Genomic DNA, 24,511 nt, shown 5'->3' on the forward strand with positions numbered 1-24,511 from the left:
AGTAGGTTAACGAGTTTGCGGATTTCCCAACATTTCGATCGGTATATAAATTCTCGAAAACTCGTTGTAACTGAAAAGAAAATCCACTCGCCGGTTGTCCCGACGCGACGCGAAAGGAGCAGAAATCCATTTCGCTCTCAGCTGGTCTGCTCTGTTTTGTCCGCAAAGTAAATTTTTCAAGGACGAACGTAGGAGTCCCTGGCGATTCGCGTCTCGCTTCGAAGAGATGCGACGGCGCGGCGCGGCGGAAGAAAAACGAATATGTAGAACGATATCGCATCGAACCGTTGTCTGCAACGCTACCAACGAAAACCGACTTTTCCAGACATCTACTGGAGTTGGTGTGACGCGCGAGTTCCCTCGGCTATAAACCGAATATAAACCAGGTGAATCCGGAATCAGGAGCCTCTCAACGCGAAACAGAGTTTCGTCCGTGGTGTTCGCTTGCGAACGAATCTGAGCGACTATCAGCTGCTACGTTTTCAAAGAGAAAAATCTCGCGGACGAACGCGAGCCGGCAAACTCGAAGCGACCTTGAGACAACGTGGAGGATTTCCCACGAGACCGTTGGTTGCCTGATCCGCAAAAGAGAAAGTGGACAAAGGGACAGACATTCTCGCGCTTTCTTTCCTTTCTATAGACACGTTTAAATTATTTTGGAATAAACTCGGCCGGTTGACCTTCGAACAACGCGAAAGATGCAAAACGGGCGGTGAGACGGTTTCGGTGTTGGAAGATACAGAGGAAAATTAGAAAGCTACAGCGCGAGCAAGGTTGATCGTCGCGAAGCGAAAGAAGTCTGTGGAGAAACATGGGGAAGAAGAACAGCAAGCTGAAACAGGATACCATCGATCGACTCACCAATGACACGTATTGTGAGTTTCGTTGTTACTTTTTCGTTGCAAAGACAGACTGTAGCCGCTTATATCATGCTTTTTACAAAATTACCCGTCACAGTTCCCCCTTCAACGTTTCGTTTCCGCCACGTCGTTTCTCTTTCGACGTCGCATCCTTTGCATATTTACACGCCCCGAGCACGCCGCCCAGTTGACAGCCGCAGCCCTTTCTAGCGACGCCACGCCACGTATCCACCTGTTTAACGAGAAACGCGACGTTTCATCGCCGGAGGAAACGACGATTTATCGGATCTGAACGTCATTCGTACCGAGTCACTCGCGCTGTTCTTGGAGTTACGAACAACTCGCTAGCTTAGATCTACGTATTTTTCATAATTTGATGATTTAATAATTCTACGTTGCTGGAAACCGAGATCTTTCTGCAATGCTTTCGTTTGATGCCGTTTAAGCGGGTAGCGATTATCGGAAAAATGAAAAGTCACGGAATCGACAAATCCTTATATCTTCGGGAAACAGTCGTTTCATCGGCGAAACGTTTTTTCGTCAAAGCACGGGTTCGCTTAAATCGTTAAGAAGCGTTCTCTGCTAGATCGTTAAGGAATCTTAATAAAACGAGCGATCAAAGAATGGAGGTTCGTTGATCGCAACGAGCTTTCAATCAACGACGATCAACAACGTTAGAATAGATATGTAAATTGGCCTGCCGATGCAAGGACGACCTCTGAATAAAGGAAATCCTTGATGGAAGTTTCGCTGCTCCGTTGGAATTATCAGCGGACAATGAGAACGATCAGACTGTTGGTGTCGCGTTCCATTTAATGATCCGAGATCGGAGATAATTTCGATCGAAGAAATCGTATTTCGAAAGGGACAACGATAAGATGCACGTGATTAAATGCCTAGAGTTCGTTTGCGAAGCTTTCGCTTGGCTTTCATTCCCTCTTCCTCATAAAAAAAATACACAATATAAATTATCGATGAGATCGAAAGTTTCGACGTTTGATCAGCGATTAAAGTTTTAACTGGTCTGGTCCGGTCGTTAAATTGTATTTTTACGAGGCGAAGAAATCTTCTTGGCGATGGAATATCCAAATAAAACACTCGTGAGCGCACTCATGAGAGAAACAATCGCGATTACGATTTAACAGCATAGGTATTATTATTATTATATTATTATCAATATTGTAGGATTACAGTGTAAGCTATCCTTGATATAATAATATTTAGGAGGATGGAATAATTTTGCGGATAGGACGATCGCGGAAATACCACTACGTATCAGGACTATGACAGAGACGTAATCCAGCGACGACGAATTTCACGTATATACCGTGGACGTGAAAATCCAACGTCAGCTTTCTTATTGTTACCGAGACAACGTCCCTAGTTGGGTTCGTTCGTAACAGATACCACACGATCTTCTCCTTCTCCGGTTTGCTCGCGTATATCGAGCTTTTTTTTTAAATTATCAACACTTTGAATGCCACGTTGGTCATATTTGACCGGCCTGTGATGCCACGGTGGCTTGAACTTCTTACAATTGTAGAAATTGAATGGAAATTGACAGTTAGGGCATTTTGAATATAACCGATAAATAGAATATACTTTGAAATAAAAAGTGCCCTATTGAACGATTAAACATTTTTATTAGAACATCGATAAAAAAAAATGAGAACAAATGTTGCATCTAACGGTGCACTGTGTTGAAACACTTTAAACATAAATGTGGCTCGTCAATACAAGCTGGACGATAGGTGGTCACCTTTTCGGTCCGATTCTTAGCAATTTTTCATCCTAACTGTTTAACATTTTTTTATAGCACTCTCTGCAAAATTTTCGTGCCAGGTACGCTTTCCCTTCTTTCTTCTGCGTTTCGTGTCGCGATCTTTGTCGAATAAATATATTTGACGGCTCTGGTGAACGGCACTGTGTAAGGTGCGTTGCGCGTGCCATTCTAAAATCTGATACCTTGATTTTTGTTTTTCTTGCTTGTTTATAGAGTATCATCGCGTTTGAAATTGATGTACTTAATAATAACTCTAAAGCTAATTTTATATACCACTCGAGGGTTCTTCTATGTAGTGTGGAATATGCTATCGTTCGATCTGATAAATCTACAGCACATTTTCCTCTATTGTAATCTACCACTACCATTGCTTTATCAGAAACATAATCTTTTTTGCGGACCTCTACCATTTCAGAAGAATGTTTCATCGAAATCATAAAAATAATCATAATACCGTTCACTAATATCTTCTACACGTTTCAACACTATATTCTGCACGTTTTGCTTACGACGAAATAACGAATGCGAATGTTTTGTTGAAATATGTATGTTATAATATGTCGCTATCAAAAGTTACCAAGGCGCCACGGTGGTCACCCGTGGCCACCAATAAGATAAACGGTTCATTGGGCAAGAATGTTGTCTTACATCATCAATTTATTATTATTGTGCCATTATATGCTTTGAATAATAAAAATACTCCCGTGGCGTCCTGAGCGAAACATCTGATTTCGGGGTGGCAGTTAAAGTGTTTGAACCGTTTGAATCACAAGCAGTGCGATCGCGCTGTTTAGATTTTATGTGAAAAAGTGCGAGTACATTTGAACACTGCGGACGACTCACGGTATTTTGTGTTTCAGTGTTATCTTCTCAATAATTTTTATCGAACAAAACTCGAAAAATTTATAAACTGATAGTATGCATATACAGGGTGGTTGGTAACTGGTGGTACAAACGGAAAGGGGGTGATTCTACACGAAAAAAGAAGTTGAAAATATAGAATAAAAATTTCTTGTTTGAGGCTTTGTTTTCGAGAAAATCGACTTTGAATTTTCGCTCGGTACGCGTGCGGTACGTTATAACGGATCTCACTGTAGATCGTTGTCTCGATGGAAAAATTAAAAAAAAAAAAAATTTTTATTCTATATTTTCGACTTCTTTTTTCGCGTAGAATCACCCCCTTTTCGCTTGTACCACCAGTTACCAACCACCCTGTATAATAACATAGATGTATTTCATAGAAATAACGAATATGACGAGCGCTGTTGCACCGCTTGTTTCTCTTCGCAATGGATTAAGACAAGCGCTATCGCGCTGTTTGCAATTTTTCGTCCCTGTTTTTTCAAACACCCCTGCGACTGAAACGGTTAAGCAACTCGTGAACTACGAGTGCGAGTATCGAGGTAGAACATGCTGGCTCGGTAAATAGCGTTCTCGTAAGATTTCATCAATCTGGAGCGTGTACCATCGCGCAACGCGAGTCCGGGAAACTTTCGAAAAGAAAAGGTCCTGTTAACGGCACCGTTGCAAAAATCGATACCGTTGGCCCAGAATGTTGTCGCCACTAAAAGTCGTCTACTTTCGTTCAAGTGTCGTTAGAAATATCGACGTTTCGAATGGAAAACGGCGTCGCGATAAACCGATCGGTCCACTGAACAGGTCGCAATGTATTTTCGGTGATTCGTTGGAAAACTAAAACGTGGAAATAACCGTAAAAGTATAAAATCGAACGAGCGAACTGGAAGAAAAACAGAACCGTTCTGATTGATGGATGGTGCCCCATACGTCGAGAACAAGAAGATTCGTAGAATCGGTTACGTGATAGGAATTTATCGCACGATTTCACGATAAACGTCCATCTGATAGACAGTTGCTCGTACAATTATCTTGGTCGGTAGATCGCGGCGCGTAATTAATGTCGCAGTGTATCGCATGGTTTATCAATTTTTGTATATCGAAGCTTCGATACGCATCCCCGCACGAAATCAAGTTAGCTGCTTTCTTTTCTTGCGTCTACGAAACGTAAATTGATTTACGAACGTTGCCGCGACGTAATTATCGTTCGCCATTAACGAGAACGTTATCTATCAGCGCCGTTTTTGCGACTTCGTTATCGCCACGAATTGCCTCAAACTTTCCTTTAGTTTAGTATTGTTCGATCCTGAGCTCGTTATAACGTGTAGATTTGTTTAATAAAGAAACGAGTGGATGAATTCGTAATAATCCGATGTATTAAAATCAGTACAAGTACAAGAGATAGTGTATGCCAATTATAATCGTCTCTCGCTCAATGCCACTATACTAATCGAAGAAAGAATAATAATACTAATTGCTCATAGATAGCACGTTCATAAATTTATATCGATATACGGTAATAACAATCTGTCCAGAGTTCATTTACCTTGCAAACCAAACAATTTAGTTTGGTTAGTATTCAAAGGCACGATAATATGAGTCTCTCGCAGATTTGAATTTTCGTTTCAACTTTTTCTACAGCCATGAGCTGCTACGATCCTTACGAAAATTTTTTTTATTATTATTTAATTTGTACTTTACAATTAGTCCAGTTGGACATTCGGTAAATTTTTATGGTTTAATTGCTAAATAACGCGTGGATGGCTACCTCCAACGGAATACGTCTTCGAGTTTGACTATTTTATTTCTTTAGTGAGGTCAGTGGAGTGTTTTCTTTTTAGTCTTCTTTCTATGAGAGTTTTGCTCGCTTCAGCAACCAGCTGGTTTGGATGTGTTGCCGTTCTTTCCTTATATTTTTCCGCGTACCTGTCGGTTTCTTCTTGACCGTTGGTATTTTTAAGTCTTTGCGTATATCCTCGGTTCTGCATACCATGGGGCGTTGACTATTGTTCTTAGTATCTTCGATTGTAGCGCCTCTAGTTTATTTATGTGGCTCATTGCTGCTGTCCCCCATAGTGGCATTCCGTACGTCCAAATTGGTATTACTATCGTTTTCTAGATTTTTAGTTTATTTTCTATGCTCAGTTTAGAGCCTCGATTAGTTGGTCAGTACATTTTATCCGTATTTTGTCTATAATTGATTTAGTATGTTGTTTTCGTGTAAGTTGTGTGTCTAAGTGGAGTCCTAGGTATTTAACTTGCCTTGTTTGTGTTATGTGCGTGCCATTTAATTGAATATTTGGTGGTTTCCGTTTTCGTAGTGTAAATCTAATATTGTTCCATTTGTTGGGGTTTGCTTGCCTTTCGAAATGTCCGTAAAATACGAGTGCCTTCGGGCGAAACAAGTTTGGAATTATCGTTATCGAGGCTCGCAAGGAAATGGCTCTCTGATCGCTGCCTTCTTTCGGACCCATGGAAACGTGCATTTTTCAAGACTGCGTTGCTGCCAGTTGCCCGAACATTCAACGCACTCGGTGTGAATTGCGATTATTCGAACGTGGAAACGCGTAAGTACAACACGAGGTAATCGAACCACGTTATATCAACTTCTCCGCGCTATATTCACCGTGACTCGTGTACATATTACTAAAGCCAATATTTATCCATTTCGTGGCCGATTCTCTGCTCTAACGAAGGGGAACGGTGGAAATTAAAACGAAACAGAACAGTGAAAATCAAAACGATATAGAGATAGTTAATTGTAATTGGATCGCCAGTGTTTCATCTTTCATTTAAAGTCGAGTATGCCTTTTTTCACACGGTACGTCAATTCGCAAAAATACAAATCCGCGGTTGGTTCCTGTATTTTGTCGACTGGCATTTTACCGTTACAAGGGTGTAACGATGCGTTTACACAGCAGGATAATTGTTCTTCGCTGATATCGTCGATATCAACAACGTGCAACGTTGCACGCGATTTTTAAGCCGCACGAACGTGCACATAATCAGTGGAAATAAAGTAAATTGTATTATCTCTGTGTCACGTCGGAGACACGGGTGATGGTGAAATTAAGAAAATCACTGGTTGTTTTCTCGCGTCGTTCGAATGATTTCGTGTAAGCTTAAACGTTTCACGAGCAAGGTAAGAAGAAAAGTCAGACTTTAGATATACTGGCAGAGTTTATTACGTGAATCCAACAGAGTGACAGTTAAGAATGTTAGAACATAGAATCTCGAGAGCTGATTTTAGGAGGATTTATATACTGTGGGTTTGCCTCCTATGGAATGTCGCCGGAGCCCAGGTCAGAGGTGGCCGTGCTGTTACTGTCTCCTTTTCTTTTTTTTTTATTTGGAAGTAGTTTGCAATCAATTCTCATTGAGAATTATAAGTAAATTATTCTGCCAACGAGCCAGTAGAATTTGTTTAATTTTAATTTAAGCTGCTTGGATTTGTCTACCATGTGTCGTTTCCATGTCATTTTTCTGTCCAGAATCATGTCCAAATATTTGACTGAATTTTTGTTTGGAATTGTAATTGTGCATTGTCTATGGTCACCTGTGGGCAGGATTGTTTTCACAGCGTGAAGGTTATTTGACTGGATTTATTTTCGTTACTGTTTTCTGACACTGGAACATTCTCTACGTTGTCATTTCGATGGCCTGCGGGATGTTCGTTAGACCCCCTTGGTTTTTCTATCGCTAATTTATCTCGCTCGGTGACACGCGTATAGATGATCCTTATTGTACAAAATAGTCGATAAACGTCGTTTCCGCGACGAGAATTGTCGAAGCGTTTTCGAAGCATCCAAGAACGCTCGGTGTAATCTCTGCGAACGTCCGCGCGTCTACGTCCTGAAGCCATTACCTAATACACGTGCGCACATTCAGTTTTTAATTTTACCACGTTGAAGTGGGTCTCGCTTCAAAGAAAACTCTACATCTCCTCTAGTGTTTAGTTTTTGGCACAACGATTCTCTTTACAGCGGCTTCTTTCGTCTCTGTTATATTGGGTTGGCAACTAAGTGATTGCGGACTTTGTCAATGCCACCTAATGAGAAAATCTGCAATCATTTAGTTGTCAACCCAATAGTACCGACAATCTCGACGATAAAGCGCAAACGCCGACGAGTCAAAAGGGTCGGAAAACTTAACGGCCATCAATATATTTCGGCACCGCAGCCGCTCGTCTTCAGTTAGCCGCAGAGTGAAGAGTGAAGAGTCGTTAATCGAGAGTTGTGATATCACACTACTGCATTGAGTTTAAGTTAAATAATCAACGTTTCTCTGTTTAATCCACTGTAATAAATCAATACATTATCACGTAGGATAGAAACCACTGGAAATCCTAATTCCTAACATTCCTGAATAAAGAATTTCTATAATACATTCATCCACGCATTTGCTCTCTCTATTCTGAGATAAAGTCTTAATATACCAGAACGCGGAGTAAACGAGGATTCGTCCGCCTGGCGTAAATGCACCGTAAGAGGAATCATTCGTTTGATCATCGACATTGGACGCGGTGTCTCGTCGCGCGTTCTACGTTGTAGGTCCGATCGATTTCGATGCTTTTCCGCTTCCCGCGCTTCGCCTTTTTTCTTTTTTTTTTTTTTTCTTTGGCCGCTGCACGCACACTTACCGACACGCTCCGTCACGCTTTGCGCGTATTTTCTCCCGGCTGGCAACCCTTCCGCCATTCCTCTCATTCCGATTCTATCTGTCAGCGCTCTCGCGATACGATCTACGTTACTCGGGCCATAGTCTCGTGTGATCTATCGTTTGCACGAGGCATAACTTTTCATTAGACGAACAAACTGGCGAGAATTATCGTTCGATGATATCCGGTGAGATTTTCTCACCGATGGTGTACGTCGGTTTCAGCGGTACGAGTCCATTGGTGCAACGTTTAATTTCTAGACCAGTGACCTACAGTTTACTAACGCGTATGTAAGAAGGTTACTATCGTCGATCAATTTATTCTCGTATAAGCTAGACGAAATTATCCACGAGACGCGGAGCACGACAGTTGGCGTCGAGCATCGTCGATCGTTCGTCGCCGAGGCGGGACAGACAGTGTAAAAGTAAATTCGAGAAAATAACAGAGCGATCGTTGTAACGCGATAACGTTGCCAACTTATCGATGGGATTCCATGGAAGTTGGAATCGGTGGAAGTTATCGACAGAGTTATTAGCGTTCGGTTTATCCGCCGCGAATCAACGAGATCGGAATTTGCGGGAATTTCGATGCGGTCTGCTCTTGAAAAACATCTCCGTCCTATTTCCCGTGGCTGGAGCAAGCGAAATCTCGAAATTCAAAGGGATTAGCGGGCATACGGGACCGTGGAATCGCATTTCCTCGTTTCGTTGGTGGCTGTCCTATTAAACGCGCCGCTCCACACACATACACACACACACAAGCGTTCGATATCCGCCGTTTCCGTCGCGACACCACGCGTCGATACAGCTACCTGCTATACATATAGCACAAGGAAATCGTTAAAATTCACCAAGCAAAGATTTTATCTTCGCGGTGCGCCCTTCGTCTCGACATCGCATTTACCGATCGAACGAAAGTTTTCGTGACACGCGGAACCAGCCGATTGCTTGTTCAGAAATCTCCGTTTCGAGGGTACCGTGACACGCAACGCGTTCGAGTAACGTTCACAATCAATTTCCCGGCCCAAATTTCTCACAGTCACGATATCGAAATAACGACAGTAACGGCAATAACCGTAGGAAAATCGCGCAATATCTTTGCTTGCGACACGTCCGAGAACTCGTAGCGCTCCGATCATCGTCGGTAACGCGCGCGAATTATCGATCGACGATCGACGCAGCAACGACGACCGAAAAAGGTTCTAGTCGTCGATGCCACGTATCGTTCGATCATGGAGAGGGCTGACCCGAAAATTCAACGATGTTCTCAATCTCCTCGCCTCGCTATACGAATATCGATTGGAAGTAAGATGGCAATTATCCCGGAGAAAATGAAATATCCGTGGCACGAGGTAACGAGGAGATGCGGACGAGTTGTAAATAGGCGAGCGGAACAAATTAACGAAACACGGCTGGGATGCGCGCATCGTCGAAACTGCAAAACTGTCGGGGTCGATTAATCGACGCTCGATCCGGTTAATGGGCTTTAATTGACTCGAGCAATCGGATTTTCGACATTTTCCATGATCAAATCCTCCTCACTCTCTGCCTCGTTTCCTCACCGTTTCCTATTTCTCTTCTGCACGCGATTACGATCTTTCGATTCGACCGAGTAAGCTACGCTCGCTTTAATTTCCCTCCCCACCCTTTGCCCTAGGCATTGAGACGCTGACATATCGAACGAATAAATTCGTCCAGAATGCTAAATTTTCTACCACTCTCCGGCAAACTGTCCCATCGTTTACGGCATTTACGAAAATATTTGCGCCACCTCTCGGCATTTTTTTTTTTTTTTCTTCGAAACTGTTCACGCGGTTGAAAAACGGATGGTCACCGGAACACCGACGACTCTTTCGCTCGCTCGAATTGCGCCGCAGAATGTGCGCGTTTTAAGAACTGTGGGAAGTCGCTGAAGGCTCAAGTCATGCAACGTGAAAAATAACTCACAGCCCTGTTGTGTCCTTGTTCAATCTACGATCATTCGAGTCAAGGAGAATCGGCGCTGACTTGCTTTTCCTTTATAAGCTTATCGATAGCGTTGCTTTTTGCCCACCACTCCTTCAATTTATAAATTTTTATGCCTGTCGTCTAGATTCACAAGGTCTTTTCTCCTACACCGTTACAGATCCTTTCTGGTGAACTCGAATATAATAAATCGCGTATGCGATACAGCCAACTCTTACCGCACCTGCTCCGATTTCCTCGTTGGCATCGATGGTTTCAGAGATTTGCTGCGCTGTATTTTGTAATGGCCGTTACATGTAATGGCCCGTTGTTACTGTAGGTTTGCCACGCGTTCTACGTAGCTTCTTCGGTTCCAGCATCGTACATTATCAATGGGAATTTATGCCATTTATCGTTAAATAAATAATCGCGATGGGGATAATCTCCAACAATGGAGTGACAGAATTTATTGTTCGCGAAGAACGCGACTAGCATAACTTGCAGGTAATCGCGTTACAACGACGTTACAGTCGGTCCATTAATTCAGTGCAGTGGTACAAAGATCGGTGTGACATGTGAGCGAGGGCATCCGGTTTTCCGCTGAAGCGCAACCACCGAAACCTAAGACCAACCTTCTCCTTCCATCTACACCACAACGCAATTACGCTCATGGAAACTAACGCGAGCGAATGCTAATTCCCGCTAACCAAAAGTTTATTCTGCCAACCGAATTTCCGTTCCACGCGCTTGCTTTTGCTCCTTTCCGTGCCATTTCAAGCCAATCGCTCCGCGTTCGTCTTTGTCGCCGTCCCTCTGATTCCAGCGAATCACTGAAAATTCATTTCGATGATGGCCGCATTATTGTGGCGTTTGGCCGCAAACGCGAAAATTTATTACTCGACGATATCCTTTTAACACTTAGTCAACCGAATAGGGAGATCTCCCCTCTGTGAACATCGTTGCGTGACCGAAAGGGGAGATCTCCCTTTTTGACTTTCGCAACGCGTTTCCTTTTTTTCTTTCTTTTTTTTTGTTGTCACCATCAGTTATTGCTTACCTGGCATCGCTTTTTCTACTTTTTTAAAGAACAGTATATTGGGTTGGCAACTAAGTGATTGCGGATTTTGTCATTAGGTTGTATTGACAATCACTTAGTTGCCAATCCGATAGAATAAAATACACCAATTTAGTGATGTTAAAATTAATGAAAAAGTTACACTAACAGTTACGACTAAATAAAGTTATAATCGAACGATATCACACTGTAAAAAAATATTAAAACGCATTATGAATTTTTAATTTCACGTTCAAGTCGTCTTATTTATCTTTAGTCGTCTTTGATGTTTTTAATTTTACTTATATTTTTGTATAATTTTAATTTGATGCTTTGTATAAACAATATGTGAAATCGGTAAATAAAATCATTAGGGCAAAATATAATTAATCTTAAGTAATTTTTAGACTTGTTTGTTTGTTGTGCACAGCGTATAGTTCACTTTGGCGAACTAAGTACGCGGTTCATTCACGCGAAAAGGGTACAGTAGAGTTTCAATTTCCGAAGCTATCTCAAATAATCCGATAGTTGGCTGCTAATAAATCGTGCAATAAAACTGTAAAAAACATTTCGATAATACCGTACGCGTACTTCAGTGTAATTCGAAAAATTAATCGAAAGTTCGAGCAACTGTTACCTAACTATTTACATTTTATTATTTTTCCTGCTCTTTCATATTAAACTTTGCAAAGTCTAAAGTACCTCGGATAATACGGAACTTCGGTTAAGCGGCAGTCGAATAGCCAAGACTTCTCTGTGTTACAGACAAAGATATAGTAAAATAAGAATGACATTTTCGACGTATCGTGCAATACGGAAGAACGTGTGCAACAGTAAACAGAAGAAGGAGAGCGACGCTAGTTAGGAGCAAATAACCATAGGAAGCTTTCAAAAGCAAGAAAACTTGGCGAAAATTCTCATCACCGTTGAAGAAGTTGCAATACTCGTGCGCGTGTTTTGTCTAATCGGCTGCGATACGCAAGAAACGCAGCAACGCGACCAAACGTAACCCACACATTCTTATTAGCAACTCTCGCGATATACAGGATGGTTGGTAACTGGTGGTACAAGCGGAAAGGGGTGATTCTACGCGAAAAAAGAAGTCGAAAATATAGAATACAAATTTTTTCTTTTAATATTTTTTTAATTTTTTTATCGAGACAACGATCTACAGTGAGATCCGTTATAACGAGACGCGATAAAGTGCACGCGTACCGATCGAAAATTCAAAGTCGATTTTCTCGAAAACAAAGCCTCAAACGAAAAATTTTTATTCTATATTTTCAACTTCTTTTTTCGCGTAGAATCACCCCCTTTCCGCTTGTACCACCAGTTACCAACCACCCTGTATATCGATGGGAAATTAAATCGCCAAGTAGCGACATCGATGGATGCGTTGACATTCGGTTTGCTAAAGCGTCGTCGCTACTGTTGCATCGTCGATACCGCTGTTTTTCCAATTCTCGTTTTTCACGTAAAATTCAATCGCGTTCGCTCGATTTTATCGACAAGATGGAAAAAAGCGGTAGAATTCTTTGGCCGCGTAAAGTGGATCGATTTTCGCTAAATCGCGTTTGATCGAAAGCGGTGAGTCGCCGCGCGTTTCGTGACCACCGCGTTTCCCACGTAATCTTCCGGTAGCGTGCAGGCGTGCCCTTCTAATTGTAAATTATTATAAGCGTAATTGTAAATTGTAATTGGACTACCGAGAAGCTACGGTGAGAAGAGGAAATAGGAACGGGCAGAGTAACACGCGCGTCGTCTTCACCGGATACGGCGTTATAAATCGACGATACATCCGAGGCATGTCGGCACTCGAAGATTAAACGACTGCTTACTCACTCGCCATCGTTCGATGCAGCCGGTTGGTTCCGGTGCATACGATGCCGGTATACGTAAATACATAAATACATGGAGAAACAAGGCGCTTTCGAGGGGAAAGCAATTTCACGTTGTATCGAATCTGCTGGTACTTCATTTTCCAATCCATCTTCTCGTGTGTAGCGAACCGCGGGAAATGAAAATAATTTGATTATCAGCCATATATCGACGCTATCGACGAAACTGTACGCCCCTATTTATCGATACATCGATACGACGCGTTACATCGCAGTAATGACTGGTACAGTGACTATTGCCATTGACCAGCGTTGCGATAAACGACGGTTCCGCGATACCATCTGATTGAAAATACTCGGTTGTTGCAACGGATAATTAATATCGCTGCATTCAGTCAGTTTGGATCATTTGTCCTTTTAAACGGGCCAGACTCTTTTGGTTAAAGGTATCGTTGAGCGCGGAAATATCGTGCCAGTGTTGAAGTAGCCCGCACGACTCAAACTTCTCTGCAAAACTCTCCACTTTGCTGCTCTTTCCCCGAGGCGGTGGAAAATTTCGAAGCGCCGCTCGATAAGTTTTCTCGAGCGTTCGTAATCGTTGGCAAAATTTCAGTGCAAATCGTTCGTAGGAATCACATTGTTCCACTGGAATTACCACACAGACCACGTTCGAAAATCCGGAACGCGGCCAATCGGTTTTACGCGTCCACGTTTGTCATCGTTTCATTTGGGATCATGTTACTATCGATTAATTAGTATAATGAATCCGTCTGAACAACGTGTAAAATTACGATGCGATTCCTTGCGGAAGAATGACAAACGCACGTGGAATAAAATTTGTTCGTTCTTGGCTCGGTTTTCGAGAAGATCGAGTTTCGAAATTTGTGTTGGTTGGCAACTAACTAACTAATACCACCTATTGACAAAATCCGCAGTCACTTAGTTGCCAAGCCAGTAGTATGTCAGGTAGATTTGAAAATGGTTGATTTCGGGCTGGACAGGATTAAACGATCGTCAGGAGGTGATTCTACGTGTGAAAATAAGTCGACGATGTAGAATAACGTCTTTTCACAAGTCGCTTTGCTCCCGAGGAAAGTAAATTTGGTTTATCTCGCGTAGTTAGTCCATTCTTAACCGAAGAGCGCTCGTACGAAACGCTGTAAATACCAGGGCACAAGTTTCTCAGGAGGAAAAGGGAAGATACGCGTTAATGTAGTCCAAATGAATGAGAAAAAAAAGTGTACCTGTAGGGAAGCCTGCACGGGTCGCCTCTTAGTCGAAACGAAAACTGTTCCATTTATTTAGATGGATGGTGTAGGCAAGAACCAAAGGATAATTAATGATGTTTGTTGGAAGTTATATTTTTTTCTATAAAGATGACGTTGCGAAGTCATCGTCTGGCGTTATTAGAAACTATCTAGAACGGGAAGTTGCGCTTAAATTCTATGCTATAGCATTCTCGTCGGTACGTAGAACGTTCCCCAACGAAAGCTAAAAGTTTTTCAATTTTGACGTTTTCTATACAACCAGTCTTCAACTAAACGCGTTTAAACTCCATTTTCTTGAAAATGAAGCCCTAAGTGGAAAAATTCTATTCTACATTTTCCACTTATTTTCACACATACAACAACTTCCTGTCGGTTATTTAGTTCCGTTTACACCGGAAACTAGCCACGTTCAAGTACACCTGGTACGTTTTCAAATTTGATTTTCTCGAAAACTAAGTCGAGAACGAACAAATTTTACTGCATATCTTTTCCTTCATTTTCTACAAGGATTTACGTCGTGGCCGCTTTCACATTTTACTCGGTCGGACTCTGTAGAAGTTCACCTACTCAGCGCGGTGTGTTAATTTCACACACCGTAGAACCTGCAGCATACATTAACTTGTCCGGAAAGTTTCTTTCGTTCTATGAAGAAATAATAGATGCACAACGTTTTTTGTTTTATATTATTTCGTCGAATTACGTACGATCCATTTTGTTCTGTTGAGACAAACACTGAGACATTTCACAGACTTGGTTTCACGTTTGTATGAAGGTGCATTGTTGTAAAGAACACGTTTGCGAAAGAAAGATATTTTCCGGACAACCTAATGTATTGGATTGGCAACTAAATGATTGCGGATTTTGTCAATATCAATATATACAGGGTGGTTGGTAACTGGTGGTACAAGCGGAGAGGGGGTGATTCTACGCGAAAAAAGAAGTCGAAAATATAGAATAAAAATTTTTCGTTTGAGGCTTTGTTTTCGAGAAAATCGACTTTGAATTTTTGGTCGGTACGCGTGCACTTTATCGCGTCTCGTTATAACGGATCTCACTGTAGATCGTTGTCTCGATGGAAAAATTAAAAAAAAAATTTTTTTTAATTTTTATACTATATTTTCGACTTCTTTTTTCGCGTAGAATCACCCCCTTTCCACTTGTACCACCAGTTACCACCCACCCTGTATATGTCGAGCCAATATGGAGTTAGAGGCGTTTAACGAACATTCATTTGCATTAGCTGTTTTGTATCATACCATATAGATGATAGTTAATGGTACAAATACGATTATTACAGAATAAAGTTCACTAGCAATAAACCATTTCACTACACAAGAGTAAGTTCTCACTAAAGACTTACATTGTAATAACAATGATTACTTAGTCACTCAGTGAATATAATAATAAATTCACAAGGTGATTATATGACTATTACAGAATTTGACAATTAACCGAGACGATTAGATACTCGAGATGTTAATGACAATAATCTTAGGTTCAATAACGAATACACAGTCAACAGGATAGCAAATGCGCTTACTTACTTGTCCAAAGTTCAAGTCAAAACTGAACTTATGTACTTTTCTATGTATCTCTCTGTACCCCTTGGTTCAACTATCTTTTTAAGGAGAGCTATGCAATTACGTCATACGTTTTTGGCAAAAACATCCATCTCGCGACCGTGGTTACGTTTAGCGACCAGATGTGTCGCTTCGAGCCCAAGCCTACTGTCATAAATCTCGGGCACACGTAATTGGATTAAATTATAAACAACTACTTCTAAGTTTTATTATTTAACCCCTTGGCCTACACGCCATTTGTCGATCGCGCGAGCCATAATAAGCAAGAAGTTTGGTCGCGTGCTGTGCCATCTGTTCAGCCGTGTGCCCGAACTGGCGCTAGATGTATACTTCTTATGACACATATATTTAGAGGCTACAAAAGGAATTGTGAAATAATAAACAACGTTTGAGAACAAATAGTGTTTTTAGGACGTCTAGGGCGTAATCATGATCAATCGATCAGTTAACAAAAACAATTTATTATTTCAATAGATTTCAGTGGATAATGAATCACTAGCAATTTGTAAATATAGTTAAATATAGTTAATATAGTAAATATAGTAAATATAGTTAATTTAATGAAAATTAGTAGTCTTCAACTGTATGGTATCTTTCAAAACAATTAGGTACATGTAACGCAACTCGACACTTTTTACATTCCCACGTTGTTTCACTCCTTTTCTTATGTTTCGTACATACTTTGCAAGCTCTTGTTGGATTTTTTTTCAATGGCGTGGGATCTATATGTTTCTGAAAGTGACCACAATGTTGCGCCTTTAGCCTCATTGGTATATCCTCGTTCGATAATGATCCTTGTCTGTTATAATTTTGCGATGGTACGGTTTGTAATATTCCTTCAACTATTCGAAGCCTATATTCACTGTCTTCATCATCGGAGTCATCTTCAATTATTAATCTTCGTGCACGTTTTCTTACAGGAAATATAATATCACTCTCCTCACTCACATATTCAAAAGGATCACATCCTATTTACGTGTAGTATTATTCGTATAGTTTACGTTACGTATATTCTACGTTTAACAAAGAGTTACCCCGTTGACCGTGGATTCGTTATTGAACCTAAGATCATTGTCATTAACATCTCGAGCGTCTAATCACCACGGTTATTTGTCAAACTCTGTAAAAATTATATTTAGTCCAGTAAATATAATCTTTATTGTACAACAACGATGGCTAGTCCGAATGAAGATTCGTTACACGCCCATAAACCTAACGATAACTCGACATATATATGATGTTTTGCGCGACGCAGCAAAGAAAAGCAGGACGGCGCGATCGTCTTTACGAACGTCATTGTGCTGGGCGTCGCGCGTCGTTCCACTTGCATTTTCCAACTTTAGCGCGTGTATTGTTCGACCGTATGCGCTCAACTTTTCCCAGCTATAACCATATTTTCACGAACGTGCGCCTGTCTCGGATTCCTCGCTGCTGGCTTCGAAACAACGCAGCTAAATTGGCCGTGGTCGTTACGCTGTACTTCGCGAAACACGACACTGCGAGCCTTTAAATCTTGCGCCGCGAAATTCGCTCGCATAACGTTACTACGTTACGTTCTCCGGCTCGCGATAAATATCGTGTTCGACGTTTCGATGGCTGTAGCTTTTGAAACTTTCGTTCCGTTGCCGCGTCGGCAAACAATGACCTTCGAAAAGAGGCGAACCGCGTTCGTGCACGAGCGCGTTAACGACACGTTTAAACGTTGCAGGTTGCACGACGACGACGACTGCAATACTCGTGGAGTTCGCACGGTTCTCGCGATTGCGTATTCCCCTCGAGGAATTTACCTCATTTCTCCCTCGGCTGCTGCATACAGCCTGAAGAACCGCGTATTATTTCTTCCTTCGTTTCCAGTTTTATGCTCGTGCGCTGCATTTCGCATTTCCGGTTAGAAATTCTTCCGAAAGCTGCAGCCACATCGGCCGTTTTCAATGACGTCCGGCCGGATTTTCGAGCGACCCGGAGCTCTTTCGCGGTACTTTGCAAATCGATAGACCTTCCACGCGACGATTTTTCCTGCCCCGTCCGTTTTACATCTTAGGATGGCGATTGCATCGCTTGCAGTCGAACGAACTAGTCGTTTTCCTTCCTTTTTCAAGGTTACACCGCGCATGTCGAGCCCTGGAAAAACGAGACGAGTTTAAAGACAATTTCCAGTCGCCTTCAGCTGCGATCGATGAAATTTCCTAAATTACTGTAATCAACGACCAATCAGCTGCCTCGTTTCTGCTTCGAAAACTCGAGGTGGTCAATGAACGTTGCAAACGTCACATGGTGCGTCGCATCGACATCGAATTCAATTTATCGAAAGTTTCCTTCTTTCGAACGCCGGCGATCCTCTCGATCAAACACAAAAGAATAAAATAAAATGGTAAAATCACATTCGTTTGATGGTTGGTTTATTCTTCATCCAAGGTGCTCATTGTATTTTGAAAATTATTCTACCACGCTGGAAAACGGAGGAAGACGGTGTTATACCAGTGACGGCAATATCGGTGAATATTCCAAGCGATCCTCTTCATCTTAGGCGGCTTTCTGAGCAAAACCCTTGCCAGTAACGCCCCTTCTTCGTCTTCTTTGCCTCTTGAACAAGCCGAGGCGAGGATTAGAGAAGCCAGTGCTTCTAGTGGCACGGCGTTTGCTCCTCAAACCCAGAGATTTCCAGCTTTATTACCGGAACGACGACGGGATATGTACCGTGTCCAACGACCCTACAAAGCAACACCAATAAGACATTACCAAATGTAAATAACGAGACGAATGGAACATACGTCGTGAAACGACGCGTTTCGCAAAACAAAGAGAAGTCTTTTTAATGAGATAATTCGACTCTTTTAGTATAAATGAGACACGTATGCGCTTGTCACGTCGAAGACACAGCGAGTGGTGAGATTAAGAAATCACTGATCGTTCGAATAATTTCGCGTAAGTTTAAAGTCGAAAAACAGACTTTAGATATACTGGCAGAGTTTATTATGGGAATCCAACAGACTGACGTTTAACAACTAGCCAACCGAATAGGGAGATCTGCCTGCCTTCTGTGAAGAACATCGTTGCATGACCGAACAGGGAGATCGCCCTTTTTCACTTTTTGTTTTTCTTTTTTGTTGTTGTTATTATTAGTTATTGTTTACCTGGAATTGTTGGCAACTAATCACGCCACTTTTTCTGCTTTTATAAAGTACAGTATATTAGGTTGGCAACTAAGTGATTGCGGATTTTGTCAATACCACCTGTTTCTTCGACCAATTGCGGGGAGAAGTAATCGCGAGGAGAGACGTCAACGGGGGTTGTAAATCCCCGTTACGATTATAACAATCGACACCACGAGTTGATCGATCCCCTGATTTCCGTTGAGATAATAGGGGTGATTGAGGTTGTATAATCCTGTGATTCACAGAATTATAAATTATGTATTTCCAACACTTAGATTACACTGACGAAGAGAAATAAATAATTAACAACTTGTCGCACGAAGCTAAGATAGATATGTGCGTTAGAGCAGGGCTCTTATAAGTGGATTCAATGTATTAGTGGACGTAGCACTATGAGATAGTTAGGAGAGGAAATATGCTCGACAATACCGAGACCGACTCTCGCGTTATGCTTAGACTGCCCCGCTGGGCATTAGCGTATACTTAGTAGTTGACTTTTCCAACGAGGTAGAAGAAGTGAAGTTGAGTGACGATGCTGTGTCGGAGGAAAGCTAAGGATGGGTGTGTCTAGCGCACGGGACCATCGGATTTGTTGGTGCCGATGTTAGTTAAGAGAGTGAGGGAAACAGGTTTCGCTGTTAATTGGTTAACCGAAGGGTCTTAACCGCCCTCGAGAGAAAGTGGTTAGTGGGAGGAAAGTTGCAGCGCACGGGAGAAAACTAACTTTCCCTTGTCCCGCCGTGGTAGACAATAGTCTTTAGAAATGCTTCGGACACAGATGTTTGTTTGTTTTGAAGGACCTTAGCAGGCAAGTGACTCGGGTTTATGACGGGTGCTTAAGGATATTGAGGGTACGCCGTACGGAAAAGCGGACATCTGGTGTCCGTCTGGCCCGCGGTGTGTGACCTGGGCCAGGCAGAGAGGCCCGGCGTAACACCACCTAATGATAATGTAACTTTTTCATTAATTTTGACACCACTAAATTGGTGTATTTTATTCTATTGGGTTGGCAACTACCACCTAATGACAAAATCCGTAATTACTTAATTGCCAACCCAATAGAATAAAATACACCAATTTGGTGATGTTAAAATTAATGAAAAAGTTACATTGTCAGTTATGACTAAATGCAGTTATAATCGAACGATAGCACACTGTAAAAAAATATTAAAATGTATTATGAATTTTTAATTTCACGTTCAAGTCGTGTTATTTATCCTTAGTCATTTTTAATGTTCTTAATTTTACCTATATTTTTGTATACTTTTAATTTGATGTTTTGTATAAACAATATGTGAAATCGTTAAATAAAATCACTTAAATAATTTTTAGACTTCTTTGTTTTTTGTTTTCTCACACTGGGACGCTGTCTACGTTGTTGTTTCGATGGCCTGCGGGATGTTCGTTACGCCCCCTTGGTTTTTCTATTGCTAATTTATGGCTCTGTAGCACGCTCATATGTTCTTGTAAAATATCGAAGAATGTTAGATTTTTACAGCAAATCTTAAGATTTACCGTCATCGTTGATATAAATCCGGAATATTATAAAATTAATATTTATTTCCTGCTTTAATGAAATTAATTGGCAAATCTTAACGTTTGCTACTGGGCTACGCTAAATGTCAAAAGTTTCGCGTACAAAAGTGTAAGAGACACGGACAAAGTGCTTTCGTTTCAACTTGCAAGTTGTCGTCGCTCTTTTCTGCTATTATCGACACAAAATGAGTGTAAAGGAAGCATTCTAAACTATATATTGTACTATATGCAGCGCGCTTGTACTATTTTTGTCCGTACGTGTGCAACATTGACGCGACAAACGTACATACGTGTTGCTCGCACGAAAAAATCTAGTCCAAATCGATACCAATCCCACACGCGAGTAAATTTAAAAAAACTTCGTTTTCACCGAAAATCGCCACCCTCCCTTTAATTTCTATTGGCTTCGGCTGTTTCTTTGAGCGACCGACACGGCCGATTCCTTCCACTCGCTTCTATTCGACAACGTGAAATTTGCTGTTTTTAGTTTGCATTGACTCGAATGGTAATTCATAGAATCTTTCCCTTTACGCTCACTTTATTTCGATAGTAGCAGAAAAGAGCAGCGGTAATGTGCAAATCGAAACAGAAAGACTTGTGATACGGTGCGGGTACGAGTACGGGTCCTTGTGAAACTTATGACATTTACCGCAGCTTAGTAGCAAACTTTAAGACTTGCCAATCAATTTCCGTAAAAGCAGAAAATATTGATTACATAATATCTCCGACTTACACCGACATTGGCCGATAAATCTGACGATTTGCCGGCTAAACCAAACATTTTCATGTACTTGACCAGTCGAGACACACTCTGTGTGTAGTATACTTTTGGCAAGCGCTTTTATTATATTTTATTCAGACATCATGACAGTTATATCAGACAAATTTTTAAATTTTTAATATACGAGTTAATATCTTTAAAAACTTTTGGTTTCGGACGATCATATAAATGATTAAAATTTGTTTGATCATCGATATAAACATTATCGACGAGGGGAATTTTATTTCGCTTGCGAATAAGCAGTATCGACGAGGCAAGTTTAATTTTGGTTAATAGTAAGCAATATAAACGTCCGGAATTTCTTTTGGTTACCAATAAATATTATAGATAGCCCGAATTTTATTTTAGATATCGACGATTATTCGTTGGCAAATATTTTTCCTGGTTACGTTCGAATATTGATAGTTGTTATCAACATTATCGGTAATTAGTATATGTTCATTGACAACATAAAGGAAATGAATTGTGAAACGTGTATTTTATTAAGCAAAAAAGAAACGCCATGAGAATATATGAAAGAAAAAATAAAATAAAAGATATTGTGGCACGATAAATTAATAAAACTGTTATAATATCGTTTGTTCTATCCTTCCTTTGATATAACGTATTTTTATATCATTTTTTAGCAAAAAATGATAGAACGTACAAGTATCATAAGTAATGAAATTCATCCAATGAATACTAATCACGAGTAATGTTAGTAACAGTTGACAATAATAAAATGCGAACGGAGAAAATTCTTGTCGCTGATATTAGTTAGAGATAAGCAAAAAGAAGGTTTCAGCCATCGATGATTATCGGTAACGAAAATAAAATTCTGGCTGTCGATAATAATGCTCACTAACTAAATTATTTTATTGGTTACTGGTAGCGAAAATGAAATTTCCGCCAGCAATAATGATTACAGGTAGCGGAAAAGAAAAAAATAGTAATCACTCTAATTGTGGTTATCCGTAATCGGAACAATACAAAAATTGATATCTTTTAATCATTTCATTTTCTGACAAATTTCCTTCAAATTCGTCGATAGATGGTACCCCGCTGGGGGTAGCTACCCACATGATAATCAAACAGCTAAAAAATTCTACCAAATGTCCAAATAGCACAAATTGTGAATGTGAAATATTAAATAAAAAAAAAAAAAATTCGTCGATAACCGCCTCCCATTTAAATTGAGATGATTATAACGTGTATGTGTATTTAATAAAGTAACTAGTGAATGAATTTCTAATAGTCAGACGTATTAAAATAAATACAAATACAAGTACAGAGATAGCATATGCAGGTTTTAATCATCGCTCGCGCAATGTTACTATACCAACCGAAGAAAGAATAATAATACTAATGTTATAGGCAGCACCTTCATGCATTTATATCGACGGACGTTACCACAAAAAGTTAACCTTCTCATGTAACTCTGGCTGAAGATTCCAAGAAACAGCAATAACAATCTATTCAAAGTTCTTTTGCTTCTAGACCTTGCAATCGAAAATAACGTTAGTATTCAAAGTCACAATAATATGGGTCTCTCCTAGATTTGAATTTTCCGTTTCAACTTGAAATTTTTCCTACGGCCATGTGCTGCTACGAAATGAATGTTAATTTTTACTCAATGAATCTTTTCCAAGAATTGTTCAAAATAACTCTTACTCTGAATTGTCCGATTTTGTTACGTTACATTTTATACACATCGTATTGTCTCTTGCGTTACGCGAAGAAAGAAGAGACGCGAAAAGCCAGCCGAACCGTTGCCAAAAGCTTCAAGGAAACTCGCTCGAAATAATGTAACCAAATGGATAGGATAAAATGTCGGATATGAGATGAGCGAACATCGGAGAAAATCGGCAGACGGTTGGAGAATCGAAGAATTCGAGTAAAGGAGCGAGCGCGATATTAAAGAAAGGGAGAGAAATGCGAAGATCCTGGGAAATATTCACGAGCGCGGTTATTCGAAAAGCAAAGGTGAAAAATAGCAGAAACGACGAACGCAGGGAAAATGAACATTTAATTGAATTTAATGTAATATACGGAAATAAAGATCGTTGGAGATGATGGAAGGGAAAGGAAGAAGGGGGCCTGGGAAAGGGAAACAAATGGACGCGAAGTTTCTAATTAAGGCTTCTTGGCCTCGAACCAATTACGAAGCCTGGCAGATACGCCGTGAGATACACGACATATCGGCTGGATCGCAACGAAAACCGCCAAGTCCTAACGGTTAGCGTGAAACTTCCTCCGAGCACTGTGAAAATTGTTCGCTAAAACGATCGAACTAATAAGCTAATTAGGCATTTGGTTCCAGGCTGTTTTCGTCAATGCGTTATCTACGAAACCATTATGCTATTCCTCTCTCAGATAAATATTTGACGTTGCGGATTCGATAAACAACGCGCGTAGTCGTGCAAACTCGGCTAACAGAAACTCGGCAACAGTCACGTTTGTCATCCTTTCTCTTCCTCACCAACGGTCTTCCAATTTCCGATGCGTATTTATTTATTCTACGTAATCGACCAATTTTTCGTAGATCCCACAGATTCTTCCTTCGTTTCAAACCCGATAAAATCGCGTGAACCAAAGAATCCATCGACCGACCGAAACGTCGAATAGCGGAGATTAGAAAGCGTCGCGTCGAGCAGCGATAACGCGAGCCATCCACGATTGACAACTGCACTAGAATTTCGAGAATATTTCGCACAGAAGGATCCGAATAAATAGGAGGGAAATCGTAGTAGAGCCGAGCAGCGGGCGATTCTACGTGAGAAAATAAGAAATGAATTTGAAGAAAACATGTTTTCCTCTGAGGCTTCGTTTCCCAGAAAATCGACCTGCAAGTTTGACAAGTGGACGTAAATTCGGCTAATTCCAGACCGAATGAGAGTGAATAATCAACAGAGGTTTAAACTACACAAGAAAACAAGTGAAAAACGTAGAATGAAATTTTCTCATAAGATGCTTCGTTTCCGAGAAAACTAAATTTGAAATTGTTTCACGTGCGCGGCAGACCAGTTCGTTTTCAATGAAACGCGTTCAAACTTCGTATCTTTGAAAGCGTGGCCTTCACTGGAAAAATTCTATTGTACATTTTTTACTCGTTTCTGCGTGTATAACAACCTGCTGCCGATCGTTTATTCATACCTGGTCGATAATTAGCCAAATTGAAATATACTTGACGAATTTTCAGATCCGATTTTCTCAGCAACCAAG

General features: G+C 40.8%; 1 protein-coding gene across 1 annotated transcript in view; it reads left to right on the plus strand.

The window, feature by feature from the left end:
* Nucleotides 1-483: 483 nt before the first annotated feature.
* Nucleotides 484-24,511, plus strand: part of LOC117207669 (frequenin-1) — a 45,020-nt gene continuing 20,992 nt past the window's right edge. Inside the window, exon 1 of the mRNA XM_033448073.1 lies at nucleotides 484-875. Within this exon, the coding sequence (XP_033303964.1) occupies nucleotides 812-875 (64 nt within the window). The 5' untranslated portion in view covers nucleotides 484-811. The remainder of the gene's footprint in view (nucleotides 876-24,511) is intronic.

This window comes from Bombus bifarius, unplaced genomic scaffold (assembly GCF_011952205.1).
Source record: "Bombus bifarius isolate JDL3187 unplaced genomic scaffold, Bbif_JDL3187 scf7180000008045, whole genome shotgun sequence".
Lineage (NCBI taxonomy): Eukaryota > Metazoa > Arthropoda > Insecta > Hymenoptera > Apidae > Bombus > Bombus bifarius.